The sequence below is a fragment of the Toxorhynchites rutilus genome, chromosome 1 (genome assembly GCF_029784135.1).
Source record: "Toxorhynchites rutilus septentrionalis strain SRP chromosome 1, ASM2978413v1, whole genome shotgun sequence".
Taxonomy (NCBI): domain Eukaryota; kingdom Metazoa; phylum Arthropoda; class Insecta; order Diptera; family Culicidae; genus Toxorhynchites; species Toxorhynchites rutilus.
This window is the reverse complement of record NC_073744.1, coordinates 74,610,419-74,631,596: the sequence shown is the minus strand read 5'-3', so window position 1 is coordinate 74,631,596 and position 21,178 is coordinate 74,610,419. Positions and strand designations below refer to the sequence as shown.

Below are 21,178 nucleotides of genomic sequence, written 5' to 3'. Positions count from 1 at the left end.
TACCGATTGGTGATTTCAATTGCCTGTTTTGAAAGCAATTTTAAGACTATTGAAACAAGTTTTTGGATGAAAAAGTAACCATTTATCATTCATTTTAGGAGGCGATCTGGCGTAGTGGTAGCATCCATACCTCTCACGCTAAGGGTCATGAGTTCAATTCTCACTCCCGACATTCTTCCAAAAAATGGAAGTAACAGTGACGAACCAGACAAAAAGTGTTGGAAGTCACTATAATACAGAAACAAAGAAAAAAAAGTGTTTATCATACCATTTCTTTCGATTGTTTAGGAGCGCTTTTAACGCTCAAAATCTCGGTCTCCGGCGTAACGCTTTCGTTTTCGAAACTTTGATTTTACACCCCGGTATAGAAATGAAAGACGTAGTCCTACGTCAAAATACACGTTCTTGTAAATTGTACATCTTGACACTAAAAACCATCCGATCAGATTGAACGAGAAGCCGAATATTATCGTCCCGAAGTGGGGAATGCAGTGTTACAATCGACGGAGCGGAAAGGAGCTTTTATAAGGAGCTATTCGATTTTTTTTGCGTGAGCGTTTATCCTGAAAGACCCTGTATATAATTTTTTTTCAATGAAAAATTTGTTATGTAGTGCCAAATCGATTGATTCAAAAATCTCATCAATCCATTATGAAACTCACGAGGCGTTCGATTTTCGATTTTCAATTTGTACCCCAACATGTTCCCGAAAGACGTATTCCTACGTCAAAAAATCAAAAATAGAATATACGCAACCTGTTGAAATTCAAAAGTCGCGATACTTTTTGAATAGTACTCGTATATAACGAACATAGGCTCAGATACGAACTGGTATGCGTGAGTGCACTCTTCGAACCACCAAATTAGCAATTACAAAACATTGTAGAATGACTCCCTCTATATAGAAATCCAAGACGTAGGCCTACGTCAAAACAACATTCTTTTGCATCGAATTTCACACTCTCATTTTTTAATTTATTTATTTATTTGCAACGTCTCGAATGTTAGAAAACGATTCCACTGACTGATCTTAACCTAATAACCCTTAATTTTATTTTGAAATACATCTACATACAATAAATATATTAAATTTAATTTATTAATTAAATATTCATCCGTTCTATAATTTGACTACTCTTTCATTCCAGGGAAGAGAACAATAAAGGGATCCTCAGTTACAGCAAATGTCAGATGTACAATGTAACGGAGGAACACCTCAGAATGGATTACACCGAATGGAGCTTCCAGCAGTCGGACATTATCGGTAAGCCGTAAACAGCACTAAATTCTGTTCCACCTTCGATACCTCTGACGAATTGTTGAATGTTCCGCTCGTAATCGGAATCTGTAACGGTACCTGTTATCATCCATTTAATTTGCATAAACATTGGCGTGGCCTCCGGCAAATGCGAAACCGTTTTCTCGAAGTTACAGAGCAATAGAGGCGGCGCGATGTCTTCGGGATGCTCTGTGGGAAGCGGAACCGCTGTTTTCCGCATCGTATTTCGGTGATCCGGTCGTTATTTTTCCTCGGTGTTGCTCGTGTGTTGCGCCACGACGAGTGCACGTTCCCTTGGGAAAGCTGATACTTGTAAGCTGATAGGATAGAACTATGGCAGCATCTTTAGATAGAATAGATAGAGCATTTTAAAGGATTTGTGGTCGATTACGAAATGTTTATTTTTTTCTTCTTCATCGGTCGAGATTAAGAAAAGGCATTTCCTTGTTAAATAGTAGTTTTTCTGGGCGATTAGAGATACCGATAATAGTTTTAAGTATGTAGTATGTTTTTTTCTGACTGTATTCGAAATAACATTCGATTTTCTTTGAGTTGCTTGCCACGCATACTTGATTACTATGGCGATGCAAACGATGCAAAAATCAGGTATTCCAATTAGAACGATTCTAAGCCTTCCGGATTTGTGTCCCCCCAAATCGACCGGATCCCGCTTGAACTGAAGTGAACACTTCAATTAATTTCTTCCGACGGTTTCTCATTGTCCTGCAGATTGCGCCTATGGCTACGAGTACGATCGGACCTATTACGACCACACGCCCATCACCGAACACGACTGGGTATGCGACAAGAGCTTCCGGGAGACAAATATTTTTGTGTACAACCGGTTCGGTGAGCTGATTGGAACGTTCATCTTCGGCCAGCTGGGCGATACGTAAGTACCCTCGAGTGAAATCTCGATAGTGCGAGAGATAGGTGATGGTGCTGAAATGGAGTGGATTTGACTCGATTGTGCATTCGATGCCTAATTGTTTTATTCCGGCCGCCTGTCGACAGAACGGACCCGATCCGAAACGGGTACTAATACCCTCGGTAGTACACTAAAATTTTAGATTTTTGCGGGCATGATATGGTTCGAGCATCCATCTCTTTTCGGTTTTTTTTTCAACTTACTCTAACACAAACAGCGGCACGAACAACGCGATGAGAGTTTAGAACAACAATATTGGAGCCCTTTTGCCACTGAAATGCGTCTGTACGGGTCGCTATCGTTTCAGTAAACGCATCAGCATCCTTTCAGACACGAGTTGTTCATTTTGCAGCCCAAAATGCATCTGTCCGAAGGCGGAGAGTGCTGTCAGCATAACAATACCAACTTTTTTTTATCTTAATCGAGAATAGATTGGTCCATGTTCTGTTTTTTTAATCTCCCCACTGAAAGTGGATATCGTGTTTACACAAAACCGCGTTGAATCGATTTATTGCTTTCGTGAAAGAGTATTCCATTTCGTACTTTCAATCACAAAAAGATACAATTAAATAATGTTAGTTCCCACTATAACCTTTTTGTGCCTCCGAGATGATTCAATGAACTCCTAGTATAAAAATAACTTGCGGTGTCCACCTATCAAATCGGGCTCGAAATTGAAACTAGGTTCGTTACATACGAGTTTGTTTTTTATTATTTGATTGCTTATGGTACAGAAACAAAATCCTATTTCAGTTTGATTCCAACCCTTCTTTCATCACTCAACTAGTAATTTAAAACATTCTTATAATTTGTCCAGCATTTCCATCAAGCTATGGATTTTTATTTAGGATGCCGATTCATTTTCATTTTGTACTAGCTGACTCGGTAAACATCGTCCCACCCAAAATTTATTTTTCGTTATCACATTCACGTTTTTTTTACGAAGCGCACCTTTATGGGTCCAATCGCAGAACTGTTCATTGATTGATCTTCTAATCAACCCTTTAAAATTACCTTTGACTATAAAAATCCTAGTACTTCTACCAAAACTCGTCATTATAATATCAGATTATTTTCAGACACATTTCTCGTTCAAGATTTTTCAACCACGTGCAGATTTCCCTTCAGAGTTTCCCGAAAATTTTCAATTGTCATGTTTGGTCAAAATATGTGTATTACTTTATAGGACCCCCCCCCCTCTTCATTCCAGAGGAGGGAGGGGTGTTATACCATCATAGAAATATTTTGACGTAGGACTACGTCTAACCGGAAGATATAGGGGGTGAAATGGAAATCTAGGCACTGAACAAGTAGGAAAAAATGCAAGATTTGGAACGCTTATAACTCGAGCATTTCTCAATAGATCGCAAAGGTTTTTGCATCATTTGATAGGAAATATATCTACGCATCTATCATAACGAATAACATTTCATTTTTCTTGAGATAAATAATTGAATAATTGTGAAATATCAAGCATTGTCCAAATACACTATGTGCCCATTTTTGATTGGTCCATTTTGTGCTCCTCAAATCGTACCGACCAAAACGGGCAACCAGAGCAGCAGCGAAATAGACTGAAGCACGATTGGAAAGGAAAAAGAAAAAAATGAACGAAACATCGGTCGCAGTCTCACACATGCGTAATTCTCGAGCCAGCCAGTCAGCTTAAAAATCCCCGCTCCGCTGCCGTAACAATCATTCTCATCCGAACCGTACACCACATCGTTTCGCATCACCTCACATTAACAAACCAACACAAGCAGCCATGGTTGGATATGGCAAAGGAGGAAAAGTGAAGGGAAAGGCAAAATCCCGCTCGAACCTTGATCTGGAGTTCCCGCTCGTGTTGATCTGGAGTTCCCCGCAAGGGTAGCTAGGCCGAGCGCGTTAGTACCAGTGTACCAGTCCACCTAGCCGGCGTTATATAGCTTCGGCCGCCGAAGTGATCGAGTTAGCTGGCAAAGCTGCTCGCGACGATAAGAAAACCTGCATTCGGAACAGAACACATTCGGTTCGGTGGACATCAAGACAACAACAGGCAGTTGCAGCGAGTGGCGAGTGGCAAACGCAATCGCAAAACGGCATCAGGTAGCAGAAGAAAAAAGTTTGTTCTTTATACAAACTGCTTTGGTGGCAAATCCAGAACAAGGCGGCTTCGAGGGCGTTCGAAATGGTTTTTTTCAAAACCACGAGTACTAAGTTTTCTAAAATGGAACCATTCCATAAAACAAGGCGCTTTTCAGGGCCATTAAACCTTCCAAAAAAGAGTTTAGGAAATAAAGTTCAATGCTTTCTAAAACATTATCCAAAATAATAATAAAACACAAATTGATGTTTTCATAATTTGTTTGGCAGGATCTGATGAGTATGTGAATTTGGCAGTTGTTCTGAGCTTATTGATAGTTGGGGACTTTCCTGATTATTCAATTTTCACCAATTCTTAAATTGTTTCCAGATTTAAAGTACAGTAATCTACAATTAGTTCGACATTTAGCTAATTGGACGGACATGTAATGCGACTTATTTAGTTGGACATTTTTGTAAACATAGAGATCCAAATTATGACCCCACATTGAAAGTCGACACTGTACCACTGTCATCGCAAATGTTCAATTACAGGTTAAAATTACCTCCAATCCGGCACTGAGTGGTGGTAATGCGACGTGCAATTGAATGTAATTCACTGTAAAATATGTCACAAGCTGGATGGGAAGAAATTTTCCAACTGTGAAAGCTGTGGCGAGTGACAAATGCAATCGCTAAACAGAAAGGTTTAGCCGAACAAGATGGGGATATCGAGTGATAACAAAACAATAAACTCTTTAGACTTTTTGTGATCCTGAAAAGGACCTTTTTTAGCCTGTATGTGAATCCAACGAGCGAACAAATCGTAATGAATGTATTTTTTTGCCATCGCTCCCTTTTAACGCTCATTCGTTCGTCTCGTTGGACTCGCCCCTTTGGCTGAGTCTGCCGATTTGTCTCTATCCTGTGAGTGTGTACCGCTAGAGTATAAAACACGCGGACCCCAAAAAAATATTTAATTTTCTTTCAAACCGTAAACCCGTGTGGTTGTACGACATCGGCATCGTGTACTCAACAAAGGAGGAAAAGAGAAGGGAAAGGCAAAATCCCGCTCGAACCGTGGTGGTCTGCAATTTCCCGTAGGTGTATCCGCCAATTGCACCGGAAAAGGTAGCTAGGTCGAGCGCGTTAGTACCTGTGTACCAGTCCACCTAGCCGGCGTTATATAGTTTCGGCCGCAGGAGTGATCGAGTTAGCTGGCAAAGCTGCTCGCGACGATAAGAAAACCTGCATTCGGAACAGAACACATTCGGTTCGGCGGACATCAAGACAACAGGCAGTTGCAGCGAATGGCAAGTGGCAAACGCAATCGCAAAACGGCATCAGGTAGCAGAAGAAAAAAGTTTGTTCTTTATACAAACTGCTTTGGTGGCAAATCCAGAACAAGGCGGCTTCGAGGGCGTTCGAAATGGTTTTTTTCAAAACCACGAGTACTAAGTTTTCTAAATTGGAACCATTCCATAAAACAAGGCGCTTTTCAGGGCCATTAAACCTTCCAAAAACGAGTTTAGGAAATAAAGTTCAATGCTTTCTAAAACATTATCCAAAATAATAATAAAACACAAATTGATGTTTTCATAATTTGTTTGCCAGGATTTGATGAGTATGTGAATTTGGCAGTTGTTCTGAGCTTATTGATAGTTGGGAACTTTCCTGATTATTCAATTTTCACCAATTCTTAAATTGTTTCCAGATTTAAAGTACAGTAATCTACAATTAGTTCGACATTTAGCTAATTGGACGGACATGTAATGTGACTTATTTAGTTGGACATTTTTGTAAACATAGAGATCCAAATTATGATCCCACATTGAAAGTCGACACTGTACCACTGTCATCGCAAATGTTCAATTACAGGTTAAAATTACCTCCAATCCGACACTGAGTAGTGGTAATGCGACGTGTCATTGAATGTAATTTACTGTAAAATATGTCACAAGCTGGATGGGAAGAAATTTTCCAACTGTGAAAGCTGTGGCGAGTGACAACAAATCGCTAAACAGGAAGGTTTAGCCGAACAAGATGGGGATATCGAGTGATAACAAAACAATAAACTCTTTAGACTTTTTGTGATCCTGAAAAGGACCCTTTTTAGTCTGTATGTGAATCCAACGAGCGAACAAATCGTAATGAATGTATTTTTTTTGCCATTGCTCCCTTTTAACGCTCATTCGTTCGTCTCGTTGGACCCGCCCCTTTGGCTGAGTCTGCCGATTTGTCTCTATCCTGTGAGTGTGTACCGCTAGAGTATAAAACACGCGGACCCCAAAAAAATATTTAATTTTCTTTCAAACCGTAAACCCGTGTGGTTGTACGACATCGGCATCGTGTACTCAACAAAGGAGGAAAAGAGAAGGGAAAGGCAAAATCCCGCTCGAACCGTGGTGGTCTGCAATTTCCCGTAGGTGTATCCGCCAATTGCACCGGAAAAGGTAACTAGGTCGAGCGCGTTAGTACCTGTGTACCAGTCCACCTAGCCGGCGTTATATAGTTTCGGCCGCCGGAGTGATCGAGTTAGCTGGCAAAGCTGCTCGCGACGATAAGAAAACCTGCATTCGGAACAGAACACATTCGGTTCGGCGGACATCAAGACAACAGGCAGTTGCAGCGTATGGCGAGTGGCAAACGCAATCGCAAAACGGCATCAGGTAGCAGAAGAAAAAAGTTTGTTCTTTATACAAACTGCTTTGGCGGCAAATCCAGAACAAGGCGGCATCGAGGGCGTTCGAAATGGTTTTTTTCAAAACCACGAGTACTAAGTTTTCTAAATTGGAACCATTCCATAAAACAAGGCGCTTTTCCGGGCCATTAAACCTTCCAAAAAAGAGTTTAGGAAATAAAGTTTAATGCTTTCTAAAACATTATCCAAAATAATAATAAAACACAAATTGATGTTTTCATAATTTGTTTGCCAGGATTTGATGAGTATGTGAATTTGGCAGTTGTTCTGAGCTTATTGATAGTTGGGGACTTTCCTGATTATTCAATTTTCACCAATTCTTAAATTGTTTCCAGATTGAAAGTACAGTAATCTACAATTAGTTCGACATTTAGCTAATTGGACGGACATGTAATGTGACTTATTTAGTTGGACATTTTTGTAAACATAGAGATCCAAATTATGACCCCACATTGAAAGTCGACACTGTACCACTGTCATCGCAAATGTTCAATTACAGGTTAAAATTACCTCCAATCCGGCACTGAGTGGTGGTAATGCGACGTGCCATTGAATGTAATTTACTGTAAAATATGTCACAAGCTGGATGGGAAGAAATTTTCCAACTGTGAAAGCTGTGGCGAGTGACAACAAATCGCTAAACAGGAAGGTTTAGCCGAACAAGATGGGAATATCGAGTGATAACAAAAACACAACACCAAAGTTTCTTTTCAGAACCATCAACATATTCATAAAGAGTAAACAGTAAACAAATCCATTTTTCAGGTAGATAGGTAGGTATTCACGTAGGTGAAGAAAATAAAACAATATATTTAAAATATATATTTAACAAAAGCTTTCCCCTTTGTATAGTCCTACGTCACTCCGGTTATGTCCCCGACATTACCCACCCGTCTTTCTTGTACCCAAAAACCCTCACATCCCAAATTTGGCTCCATTTGCATGATTAGTTCTCGAGTTATGCAGAAATTTGTTTTTCATTTGTATGGCAGCCCCCTTCCTCTTAGAGAGGGCAAGGTGCCTAGAAGTATATCCTAAGGTGAGGCCGTTTCGTCACTAAGTTGGTTAGGGGAACTGGTATATGAAAACAGCACGGAAAAAAGCAGATGGGAAATTATTTGCCTGTAGCGTGAAAGAGACAGACTGATCTCGAGCGAGCTTCGGCACTAGCGTATTGTGTTTTGTTCACAAACAAAACACAGTAGACTTCCAAGATGGCCGAAGAGTGGTTTTAGCAAGTTGGCCCATCTCAGGATATACTTCTAGGCGCCTTGAGAGAGGGGAGAGGAGTGTTGAACCACCATAGAAACATTTCGAACCCTCTAAAACCTCCACATGCCAAATTTGGTTCCGTTTGCTTGATCGATTCTCGAGAAATCCATTTTTATATATGTAGATTAGAGTGGCAGCGAAAATGTCATGTCAAATTTCAAAAACCGACCATGTACATTTTGTTTATTGGCCCAAAAAAATGATCTGTGCAAAGTATCAGCTCAATCGGACATGATTTAGGAGTGCCTCGAAGCGTTTTGATTTTTTGATTCCGAAAATCTTCCAAGGGCGGAGTAAAGGAAATTTGGAAAATCGAATTTTTTTTTCGATGGCGAATGACTGCATGAAATGCATGAAACGTCGAGATCTGGTGTCATCTCGAAAAAAAAATTTTGGCCGAAAATCGACCGAGTAACGGAGTAACCGCATTGGAGGATCGCATGACGGTAAAAGAAGGGCGATGATATCCGGCGTTTGGAACAATAGAAGGAAAGAAAAGGCTGAGAAGTAAAAAGAAAGAAGTAATGAAATTAAAAAAGCTGCGGAATGGGAGGAAATTAACAATCAGAGATAGAGAGAGAGAGTTTACCACAATTTTGCCTTTTCCAGTCCTATGAAAAACGTAACATAATTTATAAAAGTATTCAAGTGGATTTTTATTTAGGATGCCTTCAAACAGAAGGGCATTGAATAACATCTGAGTGGACAAAAAAAGACAACATTTATTTTTCACACACATTTTGTAAACATTACATAAAAGTTGATGGGTCTGAGCCTAGGGGCACGGACGGAATCTTGACATAGGACTGTGATTGTTTGTAGTAACTGCATTCGAATTGAGTTTTTCCATTGTTAAAAATCTATAATTTTTCTCTTTTGATACATCAAATGGAAGCGCTGAAAAAAAAACCGTTTCTTATATGAACTTGTATCCTTTAAACGGGTTAGATGAGATAACGTGGTAGAATCCGGAACCGGAACACAAAAATACCATTCAAGCCATTATTACCCTTTTTCTTCTGTTTATTCAATCATGCAGAAGAAGACAAGAAGTCATCATTTATCATTTTAAAACACAAGTCTAAATAGTTAAGATCTACATAAATATAAGACTAAGTCAATTAAATATATGACTACAGAAATAAATTATAGATAAAAAATAGCATTTTCTCCTTCGTGGCCACGTTTTCCGGAACATTGTTTGTAGGGGTTGTAATAACTTAATAGCCGGGTGATGTACATTGAGTATCCTATGACCATGAGTGCTATCTTGGGAAGATCGTGTGGCTGCTGTAGTGCATTGATCTCATTGGGTGCTAAGCTTATGAATAGAAAAGGGAAAGGAGAGTGGTGCGCAAGTGCATTCGAGGAAGTGTAGCGGGCTTATAGGGAAGACATACATATATTAAGACCGCGACTACTCACGCTATCATAATCTGATATTCGTGAGTATACCCTATTCGAAACCCTAATTCAGCAGCCAGTTAAATTCTTTTTTTGCATTTTTTACACTACCAAACAAAATGCTCGATATCATGATATCCTGGACAAACATTACATGTCATTACGATAAAAACGTGAATTGAGCACGAATTAATTGGACAACATAAAATACAATATCTGATAAATACCTGTTATCGGTAAATGGAGAATAATTCATTATATGCATCAACTTAGGGGCTGTCCACATACCACGTGGACAGAAAAACTACGATTTCAGACACCCCCCTTTCCCACCGTGTACAAACATGGACATTGTCTATACCCCTCCCCCTGTTGTCCACGTGGACATTTCTCCATTTCTTGGAAAAAATAATCGTAAAAAATTATAGGAGGTTGTGTCCAAGATACGACCGCATTGTTGACGTAGAACTACGCTGTTATTTTATATAAGTCGTTTGTTTATACCTTCGGATATTATTCTATAATGCTGTGAAATTTTAAAAACAACTGCTTAGTAGAATAATCTCTGAAATGGTTTATTCATTGTAGAATTAGTTGACGATAATTGATTGATGATTCATTCTTGCCCTCGCAAAACAATCGTATGTCGCAATTTATTTCATGTCAATGCATTGAAATTTTACCTCGAAGGCTCTTCCGGTGGCCTTTTTCGAAATTGACATAGACTCGGCTACAGTCGATTATATACATGTTGCACCAGCACCATTATTCCATATCTCATAACTACATCAATATATCTTTGGCACCGCATGTAAACAACAACAATGATAACACTTGCAAGTATCAAATATCATGCTACATGTTATTTAGTATTGCCTCAAAGGAATCGCACCTCTAGATATCGTTCGTACAAACTAAGCGTAAACCAAGCGCCAAACATGCGTTCACCATAGCATGCATACAGAGCCATACATTGGTGGTTTGAAACTACTAGCAATATAAACATTTCTCATAATTTTGCGCTATTCTCAAAAGAAACGCTTCTGTTAATATTATTGGCCTCGAAAAAAGTTGCATTACTTTCTTATGCTCGAGAGAAGCGCAGCTGTCACCCTTAGTGGAGGAAGTTTTGCTACTGGCAAGCAAAACCTAATCACATACAAAATTCCAGAACATTTACTTTCTTGATGACTAAACAAGAGAAATAAACTCTTTTTGTTAATAACAACCTCGAAAACAATAGCAATGCTTCATTATGATCAATATTAGCGCAAATGCAATCCTAGTTGAAGGTGGTTTTGCGACTGGCACGTGAACCCAAATAACTTATAACATTCCAGTAAGACATTCAAGATGCTTGGTATTCGCAAATAATTTTTTGGTGCACAACCTTAACGTCTGCTTCGCCATAACGTCGGTTTAGTGCATTGATGCATTCTCAAAGGCACCAACGAAGCCCTTATGAAGACGGAAAATAAACAATGTTAACCTGCATGGAAAAAGACTGAATTATGCCACACAGCTTGTACTCTGCTGAAACACCCATCGATGCAAATTCGCTGATGAGTTTGTCAAGAGCGACCGCCTTCACCACCAGCGGGGGGAGCTTGATTTTGGTTGCTGCATGGGCGTTTACATTCTCGACCGACGCGCCGAAATCGCCTACTTCGCTGTTGTTCGGTGCGGTGTCACATTTGCGAAGGCTCGGTTCAGTGCGAGCGCTTTTCACTGCACCAACACCGCGTGCATCATTAGATGACGCTTACCTCGAAATTTAATTGCCCCTGGCAATGCGTTCGTTTTTTGCAGGGCTCGAGCCTGCCTTCCTCTTCTTCTTGCTCATCGCACACTACGCGAAGCGTCCAATTTATGACGCGGAAAGAAGAAAAAACAATATGAATAACGCGAAAAACGAACGAAAAAATCAAACGACGATTTCCAAGTTGGATTACCACTGGTGGGGTCCAATCTTAGATCGAAGCGCAGCGCAAGCAAAGTGAACTGGATTACTCAACAGTCCGATGCCGAATGAAAGTTTGCCTCAGCGAGATCCACTGTTTATACTCTAGGCAAGTATTCCCCTTCATTCTTCTTCTTTTCCTTTGTTCACGGACACTTTAAATCCTACGATTTCCCCTCCGTTGGTCGTCGATAAGTTGCTCGTTATTGATATCTCTGTTCGGGAAAGCACTCAAATGGACAGAACAAATGTATGGGAAAATAGAAACACTTAAAGTTTCCATGAATTTTAACCATTTACTAACCAGGGGATTCTAATGTATGGCATATTAAACAAATCTTACGGAATTTCCGATTCGTTTAGTATATAAATCGCCAAAATCCGTTCGCGGCAAAAATAGTTATTAACGTTAACTTTATTTCATAAAAACGTGACCTGTTTTCTGATTTGACACCCTTAATGAAAGACGTAGTTCTACGTCAAAATAGCTGAATTGCGCCTAAATTTAAGTTTATGTTTGTTTCTATTCTCTATTATGTTTGTACATTATAAACATGTGAACATAATTAACAGAGGCAATTTCTTCTCAATTCTTTGACAGCCTTGGGGGACAACAATTCGTGAAGCTATTTGTATAGCCCTTTTTTTCACCCAAATTTCATTTACAATGTGATCACGTTATAAATCATAATATTTACGTTATAGAAAAACATCACATATAAATCTAATCTCGGACATTTTCTATCATAAACCGACGCAAGCTGGCTGAACTGTGAGTGTTCAAGATAATAAGACAATGAAATCATGTGCTTCGTAGACAGTGGAATACAGTGATTGAAAATCATAACATGTAGGATATAGACATGTTGTGTTGTGCTATGTAGTTTTGGCGAATTCAACTCCAAAATTGCCGATCATTCATCATTCTTCATGCAACTTGCAGAATTTATCATCGCAGAACTTCTTTGTTTTCTCGTTAAAAAACTGTGTCCAATGAGTCGAAATTCTTTTTTTATCCCATTTGTTTATTTATTTAGGTTCATTAGCATTTTATCGTGTACATGTCACATTTTTTTTTGTCAAATCTGTAAATAGTGCATGACACAGTTGCCATATTAGGTGTAAGAGTATTCCTTTTATACCATTGCATATGGTACATTATACAATAGCCATTAAGGCGTAAGAGTACTTTATCTGTTCTTCCATTGTCCAGCTGGACCACCGGACAGCGGACACAGTTAACATGATCATTGTTGTGTTATTAATTGAACAGCCCGATGTTTCTTGCAGAGCAGTGCAGCTGTAAGGATGAATCGATCTTATTTCGGCCGTGGATCGATCTCCATCGCTGATAATTGTTGCGTGGACGTAGTTATTCTGTTGATGGTCAATTGAGGACCCTGAGGTTTAAACTCACGATCGATCGCTTACTAAGCGAACGCGCAACCAAAATGTTTTACCTTCAATTTTTTTTTTATTGGGGGTCTAAACAAGTGATGAACAAAAATTGTAATATCTGATGATAGCGGGTCACATCCTAGTCAAACTCTAAAAATTTTTGGAGGGGCTTCCAAAGAAATATAAGGTTTGGCATTATTCTGGAAGAGGACGTCTTGGCCAATTCTGAACGTTTGTTCTAGATTGACGATTTTGCTTCGTTTAGTTACGAATAGTGCTTGTTGAAGTTTATCGATTGGATGTTTGGTAGTAGCTTATAATGCAGGATTTTTTTTTCTATCTTACTAGACACAAATAATGACTTTCTGCAGGTGAAGATCGGTTTCGGAGATATCTAATGATGGTTCATTTCGCTCACCTCAAAGATTTTTTTTTCGCTCAACATTGTTGTAAAGGATAATATTTTTCTTCGCCTGACACTATTTGCTTCAAACTGCGAGTTTTCATTGCATTTATGAAGCGAGTTGTTGATGGAGATACGATCCATTTCATGTTTTCGGTCAATAGGTGTAGAACTCATAAATTGTAGCGTTTCTTAATCTAGTTTCACCAGGTGCTCATGAACATAGATACATAGAACCTGCTAATTGATGTGTCGTATACCGAGGATTATTCTTCATCAGCGTCTCCACAAAATCATCATCAGCGTATTCCACAAAATATTATAATTCATCAAAGAAGAGCATCGCTGCTAGGAAGACTTCTCTAAAGATAGGTCCCCGTGAATGAATTTGTTGTTAGAGTTCTTGAATAACATAAACGAAGCGGTTTTTACATTGAGAGCGAAAACTGAATCGAAGCATCGAAAACAATGTCGTGTTTTATTAATATTACAACATTCCAACGTGCTTTAGTGGTATCTGAATCCTGCCGATAATAGCGTCCCAATTCTGATCGATAATGATAACGTAAGATTCTTTTAAATCAATTGAAACAAATCTACACGAGCTGATGATTGCGCCGGCTAGTGACCATTCTATCCTGGATTCCTCGAGAAGACGCACCACGCTAGATATGGGGTACAGACTAGGGGGGCGTTGCTGATTAATGGTCAGCTGCATCCCAATAGGAAGTATCCCGTGTCGGGCACAGGTACAGATCATTGAAGACAGCAACATCACAATTACGAAAACAATTGTAATACTAACCTCGAGCCAACCGCGAGCAATCGGTTACATATTACTAACATAGTTATAAGGTAAACATTGTCGAAATATTGAACTCCCGGCCCCGTCAGGTTGACGCCATATGAGCCTTAATAAAAATATATATTTTGGATAAAAAAAAAAAAAAATCGATAGCTCTCAGCTCATGTGCGATACTGTCTGAATACAAATTTCGGCAAAAATTTCAACGATATGTATAAATATAGAATTTCCACCGCGCAGTGCTATCAGACAGCAGAAATACGTATAGATTTGCTTGCAATGCAGAATATTTTTCTTATATTGTTGAACACAGATATATATTTGTTTTTCAAAATATTTATTAGTGTCCACGTGGATGTGATATAGACCCCCTCCCCCCTCACCGTGGACAAACGTGGACATTTTTGTAACCCCTACCCCCCCTAAAGTTGTCCACGTGGTATGTGGATAGCCCCTTACATTTTGAGCTAACGCCCGAAGTTAGGCAACAAAATTGGTCGTTGCGTCGCGGAGGAAAGCGAGTGTTTGGTGCAATCGAAAGAAACCCATTTTAATCGTCAAATTGTTAACTTTTTACTATAGTCACTATTCATGTTTTGAGCAAAAAAAATGCTGGATGAATTTCTTGTCTAATGGTATATAACACAACATATGTCGCAATAACAATTTTGAGTAATATGCGTTTGAAAACCCTTTACGAATCGTTACATTTTTCGTAGAGTTACCCCCTATATAGAAATCAAAGACATAGTCCTATGTCAAAAGTTTTCATTGTACATTACAGTTTACGATACTTTTACTGATACGATTCGATTGAATAGCAGTAAAGAAACGAGAAGGGAAAACTTATCGAATGCTCATTGAGTGTCTGCTAAGCGGGAACTGTAGATATAATCAGCATTATAGAGCATGTAATTGAACACGTTTGGTGTGAGACACTGATTCCAAGTTTCGTTCCAGCATCGGTCGACGACCAGTTTTCTACTTCAGTGTTTTCATCATCACCGCCGGGAGACTTATTTCCATGTTCACGGCATCGATCTACATCGTGTTCAGCATTGCAGCCGTCCTCGGATCGCTGACAGCGAATTCCATTTTCCAGGCACCTTTAATCATAGCAATGGAAATATCGAAAAGGTAAATATCACAGCACGTGTTTTCCTATTAATTTGACAAACGGGAAATGGTTGGAAACATTATTAGCGTTTTGTTTATTGTTAGCTCTAATTTGTGCGGTTTGAAGAGAAACACATAAATATGCATCATTTTTCAGGTTATCATGATTCAATTAGCTAAGCATACACCCTCAGCATTACGATGGATGAACAACCCGATTGAAATCATTCCATTCACAATGTATGCTATTTACATCATTCTTATGCTCTGTGATTTTTGTTTATTCGTTTTCCAGTGAACGACGCGGCTACATTTCCATGATGCAATGTATTGGGTGGACGACCGGACTCTGCATCATGCCGTTGGTGTTCTGGGCGACACGCGACTGGTTCTGGGCGTTGTTGTTCACCACCATTCCGATATTTTTGTTTGTCTTCATTCCACAGTAAGTTTTTGTTTGTTTACTTGTTTTCGCGCTAGTTATCCTTACTATAAATTGATGCTCTTCTCTGAATTGGACTGAAATTGAATTATAACAAAATACTTATTTCTGAATTGGATGCTTATTTTATGTTTTTGCTCTATACAAAACCTGGCATCCTTCATGGACTGACCTCTCGGCTCCGAGGAAAATGAGTCAAGGTGTCAACGAGAGATGTGTAGGTTGACCTACTCTTGTTTATAAGTCTAAACTCTATATTTTCTTCGAACCTATGGATCTTCCTGTATGATTGGTTCGATTGTCATGATCCTCTAGTCTTTCTTTTATTTCCTCAAAAAATCATGTCATCCGACTATCCTCGAATCGCTCGTGAGTAATCGGTTCTCGATGGTTTTACCCTAGTCCTAAGCAAGCATGCAAAAACGAATCCGGCTCCTTTGTAACTGAGTCGATACAAATGGACAAATTTATGAAAGAACACAAAAATCCACATGGAATTAATAATGTACTAAATCAAACTATACTGGTACGTCAGTTTTTTGTATGTTCCCTCCTTCCATTTTGGCCCAATATATTCCCACCTCTCACTTTTGTTTGGTCGCGCTAAAAATGGCACCGCCTTCCAGAGGTGCCAGCGAAAATGTTACACCTAATAAATAATCCCATTCGCAGCATAATCCCCACACAGCACCAGCAGAAAAAATAACACGAAAAATGTAGTGAAAAGTGCACGTGCAGATCGTTCCACTGTATGCAGATTCGTTTATGTTTTCGTTTCTGGGAGCAGCATCCATAACATAGTGGAAAGTAATTTCGCAACTGCATGACTCACGGGGATGTTGTACAGTTTTTTGCCCCGTTTGCAGCGTGTTTTCCGAATCCATTTTCCCAAGCCGCCGCAGTTCACCTGGAAAATAGCACAATAAGGCTCCGACACTTGCAATCACGTTTTGTGTGTGTGTGCGTGTTGCTCCCATAGAACGAAACCTAACCTCAATTTTTATTGGTTGTTTTTTTTTCTGCCTGTCTTCCTTCCTCTCTATCTCTCACCTCGTTTAGATACCTGATTGAGTCCCCTCGGTGGCTGGCAACTCGAGGGCACTACCGCCGCTCGATGCGGGAACTGCGGAAAATTGCCACCGTCAACGGGATTCGCCAGCTGCCGTTCGATGAGCACATGCTGGAGAAGATTTTATCACACCGCAAAGTGGAGACCGTCTACGGAATGGCGTCCCTATTCAGTGGCTGGCGGATGGCGAAAAATTCAATTCTCTGCATCTGCTGCTGGTGAGTAGAACTAGTGGCTGTAGTTATCAAAAAAGTGCGATATTTGTACAGCAGAAGGGCTGGGCTTGCATGGTCCGCATCCGAACGGGACTGTTTAGATTGTCAGCCACGCGAAATTTGCTGTACATAACCTTTGAATACTGGTTTATTTTATTTATCCTCCGGTTATATTACTTCCAGGATTGTCGCCAGCATCACCTACTTCACGCTGGTGCTGCTCAGTTCCAGAATGGATGGCAACCCGTTCCTCAATTTTCTGTGGCAAAGCGCTATCGAGCTGCCGGCTTACATGGTCGGCCAGATTCTATCGGATCGACTAGGAAGACGCTTCTCCAACTGCCTGGCATTCTCCATGGCGGCTTCGATCTGCGTGCCGATCCTGATGATAGTCCGCAATTCCGAGTACGAATTCGTCACCTTGATGTTAACCATTGCCATCAAATTCTGCGTCAGTATTAATTTCTTTGCCGTAAATCTGCAGTCGCTGGAGATTTATCCGACGTGTCTGCGGCAGACGGGACTGGCATTTGCTGCAATAAATGCTAACTTATTCGGCGTTTTGGGTCCGTATGTGGTTTATTTGGGATCGGAGTACGACGTGCGCTATCCGTTCCTGGTGATTGGACTGTTGTCCATGTTTGCGGCGGTGTGTGCTTCATTCCTGCCGGAGACGTTACACCAAGCCCTGCCGGAGTCGATCGAACAGGCGCAGAAATTCGGCAAGGATCAACCATTTTGGTCGCTACCGAAGCGGCCCAAAAAAGTTGAACTCAGCCCAGAATTTGGAAGGCAGATGGAGGAAGGAATCAAACTCAAGGAGTCGGAGATTAGGAAAAGCATGGGCACTGATTAATCTTAGTTTTATTCGTTTTAATATAACGTTGGTTTGGTTGGAGAAATTTTGGGGATTTTATTATACGATGACAATGGGCCTGACTACAAACGTCACTTTACAAGGTATACGAATTGAAGTGTGCACAATCTTATTGAAGGGTATCCCACATCTAATTGCATTTCGTAAAAAACGCTGTAAATATAATACTGTGGGTATTTTCTCTTGAAAATTTGGATAGAAGTAGCTTAGAGTGTATTGTTTATATTGTATATTTATAGCTGTCAGTTTTTCGAAAATTGGAAGAATGGCGTCATCAGAAAAGCATCGCCGCGAATGGATTTTGCGAAGCATCTGGAAAATCCTCAACTCTCTCATCGGGACATCGGAAAAAAACTCGAAATAGTGCAGTCAACGGTGAGTCGTTACTACGAAATTATGAGTATCGAACGGAAGGAGAAATGCGGTATGGATGGATGTTATATTAGAGATCAGGATCAAAAGCGTGTCGTGGAAGTGTTTAAGCGGAATCCCAATGTTTCGGTTAGGGATGTGTTGAATCTGTCCAAGTCATTCGTTCAGAGAACTGCAGACCGGGAGGGATTGCATACGTACAAAGTGCAGAAGGCTCCAAATCGTGACGAACGGCAAAATACGGTGGGGAAGTCATGGGCCTGGAAACTGTACACCCATATGCTGACGAAGCCTCATTGTCTCATCACGACCTTTGTCTCATCACGATCTTGGGATTTCTTCCGTCCGTCGGTGTTTACAATTGGAGATAGGCTCCGATTTACTGCACTCATCGCATACGGTGCAATGTTGCCTGATACGTTTATTTTTCCTTCTCCTTCCCGGCGGGTTATCACTAGCCCGAGAGGATTTTATTGCATTCCTGTACAGACTTCCGAAAAACACTTACACATGTCCACGCGATGTGAAAATTCCATATTTTTGTTTGAATTCGAACATGATTCTCGCTAGTGTTGAGTGTCTATCCCCAACACGAACAATGATACACAAACATAGACATGTGAAAACAAACACGATGTTTATAATTCAAGAACATCATGTACATCATGAAGATGTTTATAATTCAAGAACATCATATCACCCGATGTCGCAGTATTCATTGCTTTTGTTTCGTTTCTTTTCATACACGGAAAGAAATTATTCATCCCAAAACATTTCTTTCCAAAACACATGGAAGACTGTTCCTGTATATTTATGACAGAGTGTGGCCTAAGCGCCCGATCTATCGTTTCGCAGATTGTGTCACATTTACCCTGAACCCACTCACCCGAAAGACATTCACCCGAATCTAACAAATACCCGAATGCGACAGCTACCTGAACTATCATTTACCCGAATGCGGCGTTTATCCGAATGTAAACGAACGTAAAATTTTCAGAAGGTGATCTCACAGGGCTTTCACAAATCCTGAAAGATTTTCAACTGAACACTATATAGCCTGATTCTACGCGGTGAGGTAAGATGACAATTGTCACACCACCATCACGCAACTATCCTCACTATTTCTACAGTCGTATCGGATGCCATGAGAGGTTCATTTTATGTATGTGAAAGGATGAACAGCAAGTGACAAGCCGTTCATTCTGCTGGTTGCCAAGTCTGATCAGAGATGCCACATTCGCACATATGTTCACGAATTTGCAGATACTTAACTTTTGTCACAACCTTTTATTCCTGCGCAGGATGTTTAAAATAGTGACAAAACATTATTGATTCCAAGTGACACACGAAGCTGGCTAGTATGCAAGACATCAGCACATATTTACAAATATTTCAGTTTTTTATCGCGTATATTTGAGAAAAAAAAAAGTCACAGGAGGGTTGTGTCCGAGACACGACCGCATAGTTGACGTAGGATTTCGTTAGGCTCTCTGCTGATTTTGGATATGTTTGAAGAATTACATCGTTAAGCTCTTTGTTAATGATTCGGTGGCCCTGAAAAGGGCCCTTTTTTGGTTGTTGGGTATTGTTTGTTCACTCCACCAGTGTTTACCGAATGATGATGACAGAAGGATGGTAAACAGTCGTTGGATGGTGCGTATCAGATGAAAGATACCGAAGTGGAACGAGATATGATGAAAACCGCCCTCCTAAACGAGATGCATCCTGTGTTATGTATGGATGAAATAAAGTGAAAAAAAACTCACCAATGTTATCCAGATAATTACCAATACCGAACACAATTATCAATTTTTCTCATCAGTAAAAACATGTTACTTTAATAAAGAGAAAACATATTTGAAATGGGAAGGTGGTTTTCTTTTATAATTTTTACTTTCTGAGTGTTTATTCAACCCAATGCGAATTTTAATTGTACTAACAACACCTAATACTATATGTAGAGCATATGGGAAATCACCTTTTCTAATATTTCTTCACTTTTCCAATCTTTTTCGCCTATAAACTTTCCTTTCCGCCTATAAACGACCCGCTATCGCTCTCGAGCTGGAACACACCTTGATTTTTATTTATGAAAATTGAAATAAATCATTTTATATTTCAAGTCATTTTTAACTGCTACCATATAGAATTTTACACTTACACTTGTGCTAAATTTTTCACAAAACACGATCGGGCATTGATATGAAATTTCACGAAGCAACCAACTTTAAAGTTCCAAATTTTAATTTTAATTATCCCCCTATTTCATGTATTTACAATGTCGATTTCCTCAAGGCAACTTGGTTTTAATGTCTCTGTTAGGGAACACATTTCAGTAGGAACAAAAGTTCCCCTTACTTTTACGTATTTGCAATGCCGATTTCTCCCTGGCAGCTTGGTTTTGATGTCTCTGTTAGGGAACACATTTCGGTGGGAGCAAAAGCTCCCCCCACTTTTATGTATTTGCAATGCCAATTACCCCTAGGCAGCTTGGTTTTGATGTCTCTGTTAGGGACCCGCCGCATGGGTCGTCGATTCGACCAATCAGAAGTGGGTATTTCTGTTAGGATAGCGGTTGAGATTTTTCAATTGTTCGATAGTTAGTTACATGATAATATTTTATTCAAGGTGAAAAATTGTTATAGAGTGCCGAAATCGTTTGATGCAATAATCTCATCAATCCATGAAGAAATGACTGAGCAACAAGCGTTTGAAATTGGACATTTTTCACGATGCGATCGATTTTCGTTTTTCAAACAAAGGGTCGATTTAGGCCCACCTTGACTGTTTCCAATTACCCTTTCGCTATGAGCGTCGTCTATAGATGGAATCCGCGCGGTGGGCTGTATTTTCGAGCATTGTTTTTAGACGAT

At 39.9% G+C, this 21,178-nt stretch overlaps 1 protein-coding gene across 1 annotated transcript in view; it reads left to right on the top strand.

Annotated features, from left to right (window-relative positions):
- LOC129778362 (beta-alanine transporter-like) overlaps window positions 1–17,958 on the top strand; it is a 40,975-nt gene extending 23,017 nt beyond the window's left edge. The window contains exons 3-8 of the mRNA XM_055785233.1: window positions 1,149–1,264; window positions 2,009–2,171; window positions 15,175–15,351; window positions 15,626–15,775; window positions 16,832–17,059; window positions 17,240–17,958. Coding sequence (XP_055641208.1) covers window positions 1,149–1,264; window positions 2,009–2,171; window positions 15,175–15,351; window positions 15,626–15,775; window positions 16,832–17,059; window positions 17,240–17,912 — 1,507 coding nt within the window. The 3' untranslated portion in view covers window positions 17,913–17,958. The remainder of the gene's footprint in view (window positions 1–1,148; window positions 1,265–2,008; window positions 2,172–15,174; window positions 15,352–15,625; window positions 15,776–16,831; window positions 17,060–17,239) is intronic.
- Window positions 17,959–21,178: the final 3,220 nt, after the last annotated feature.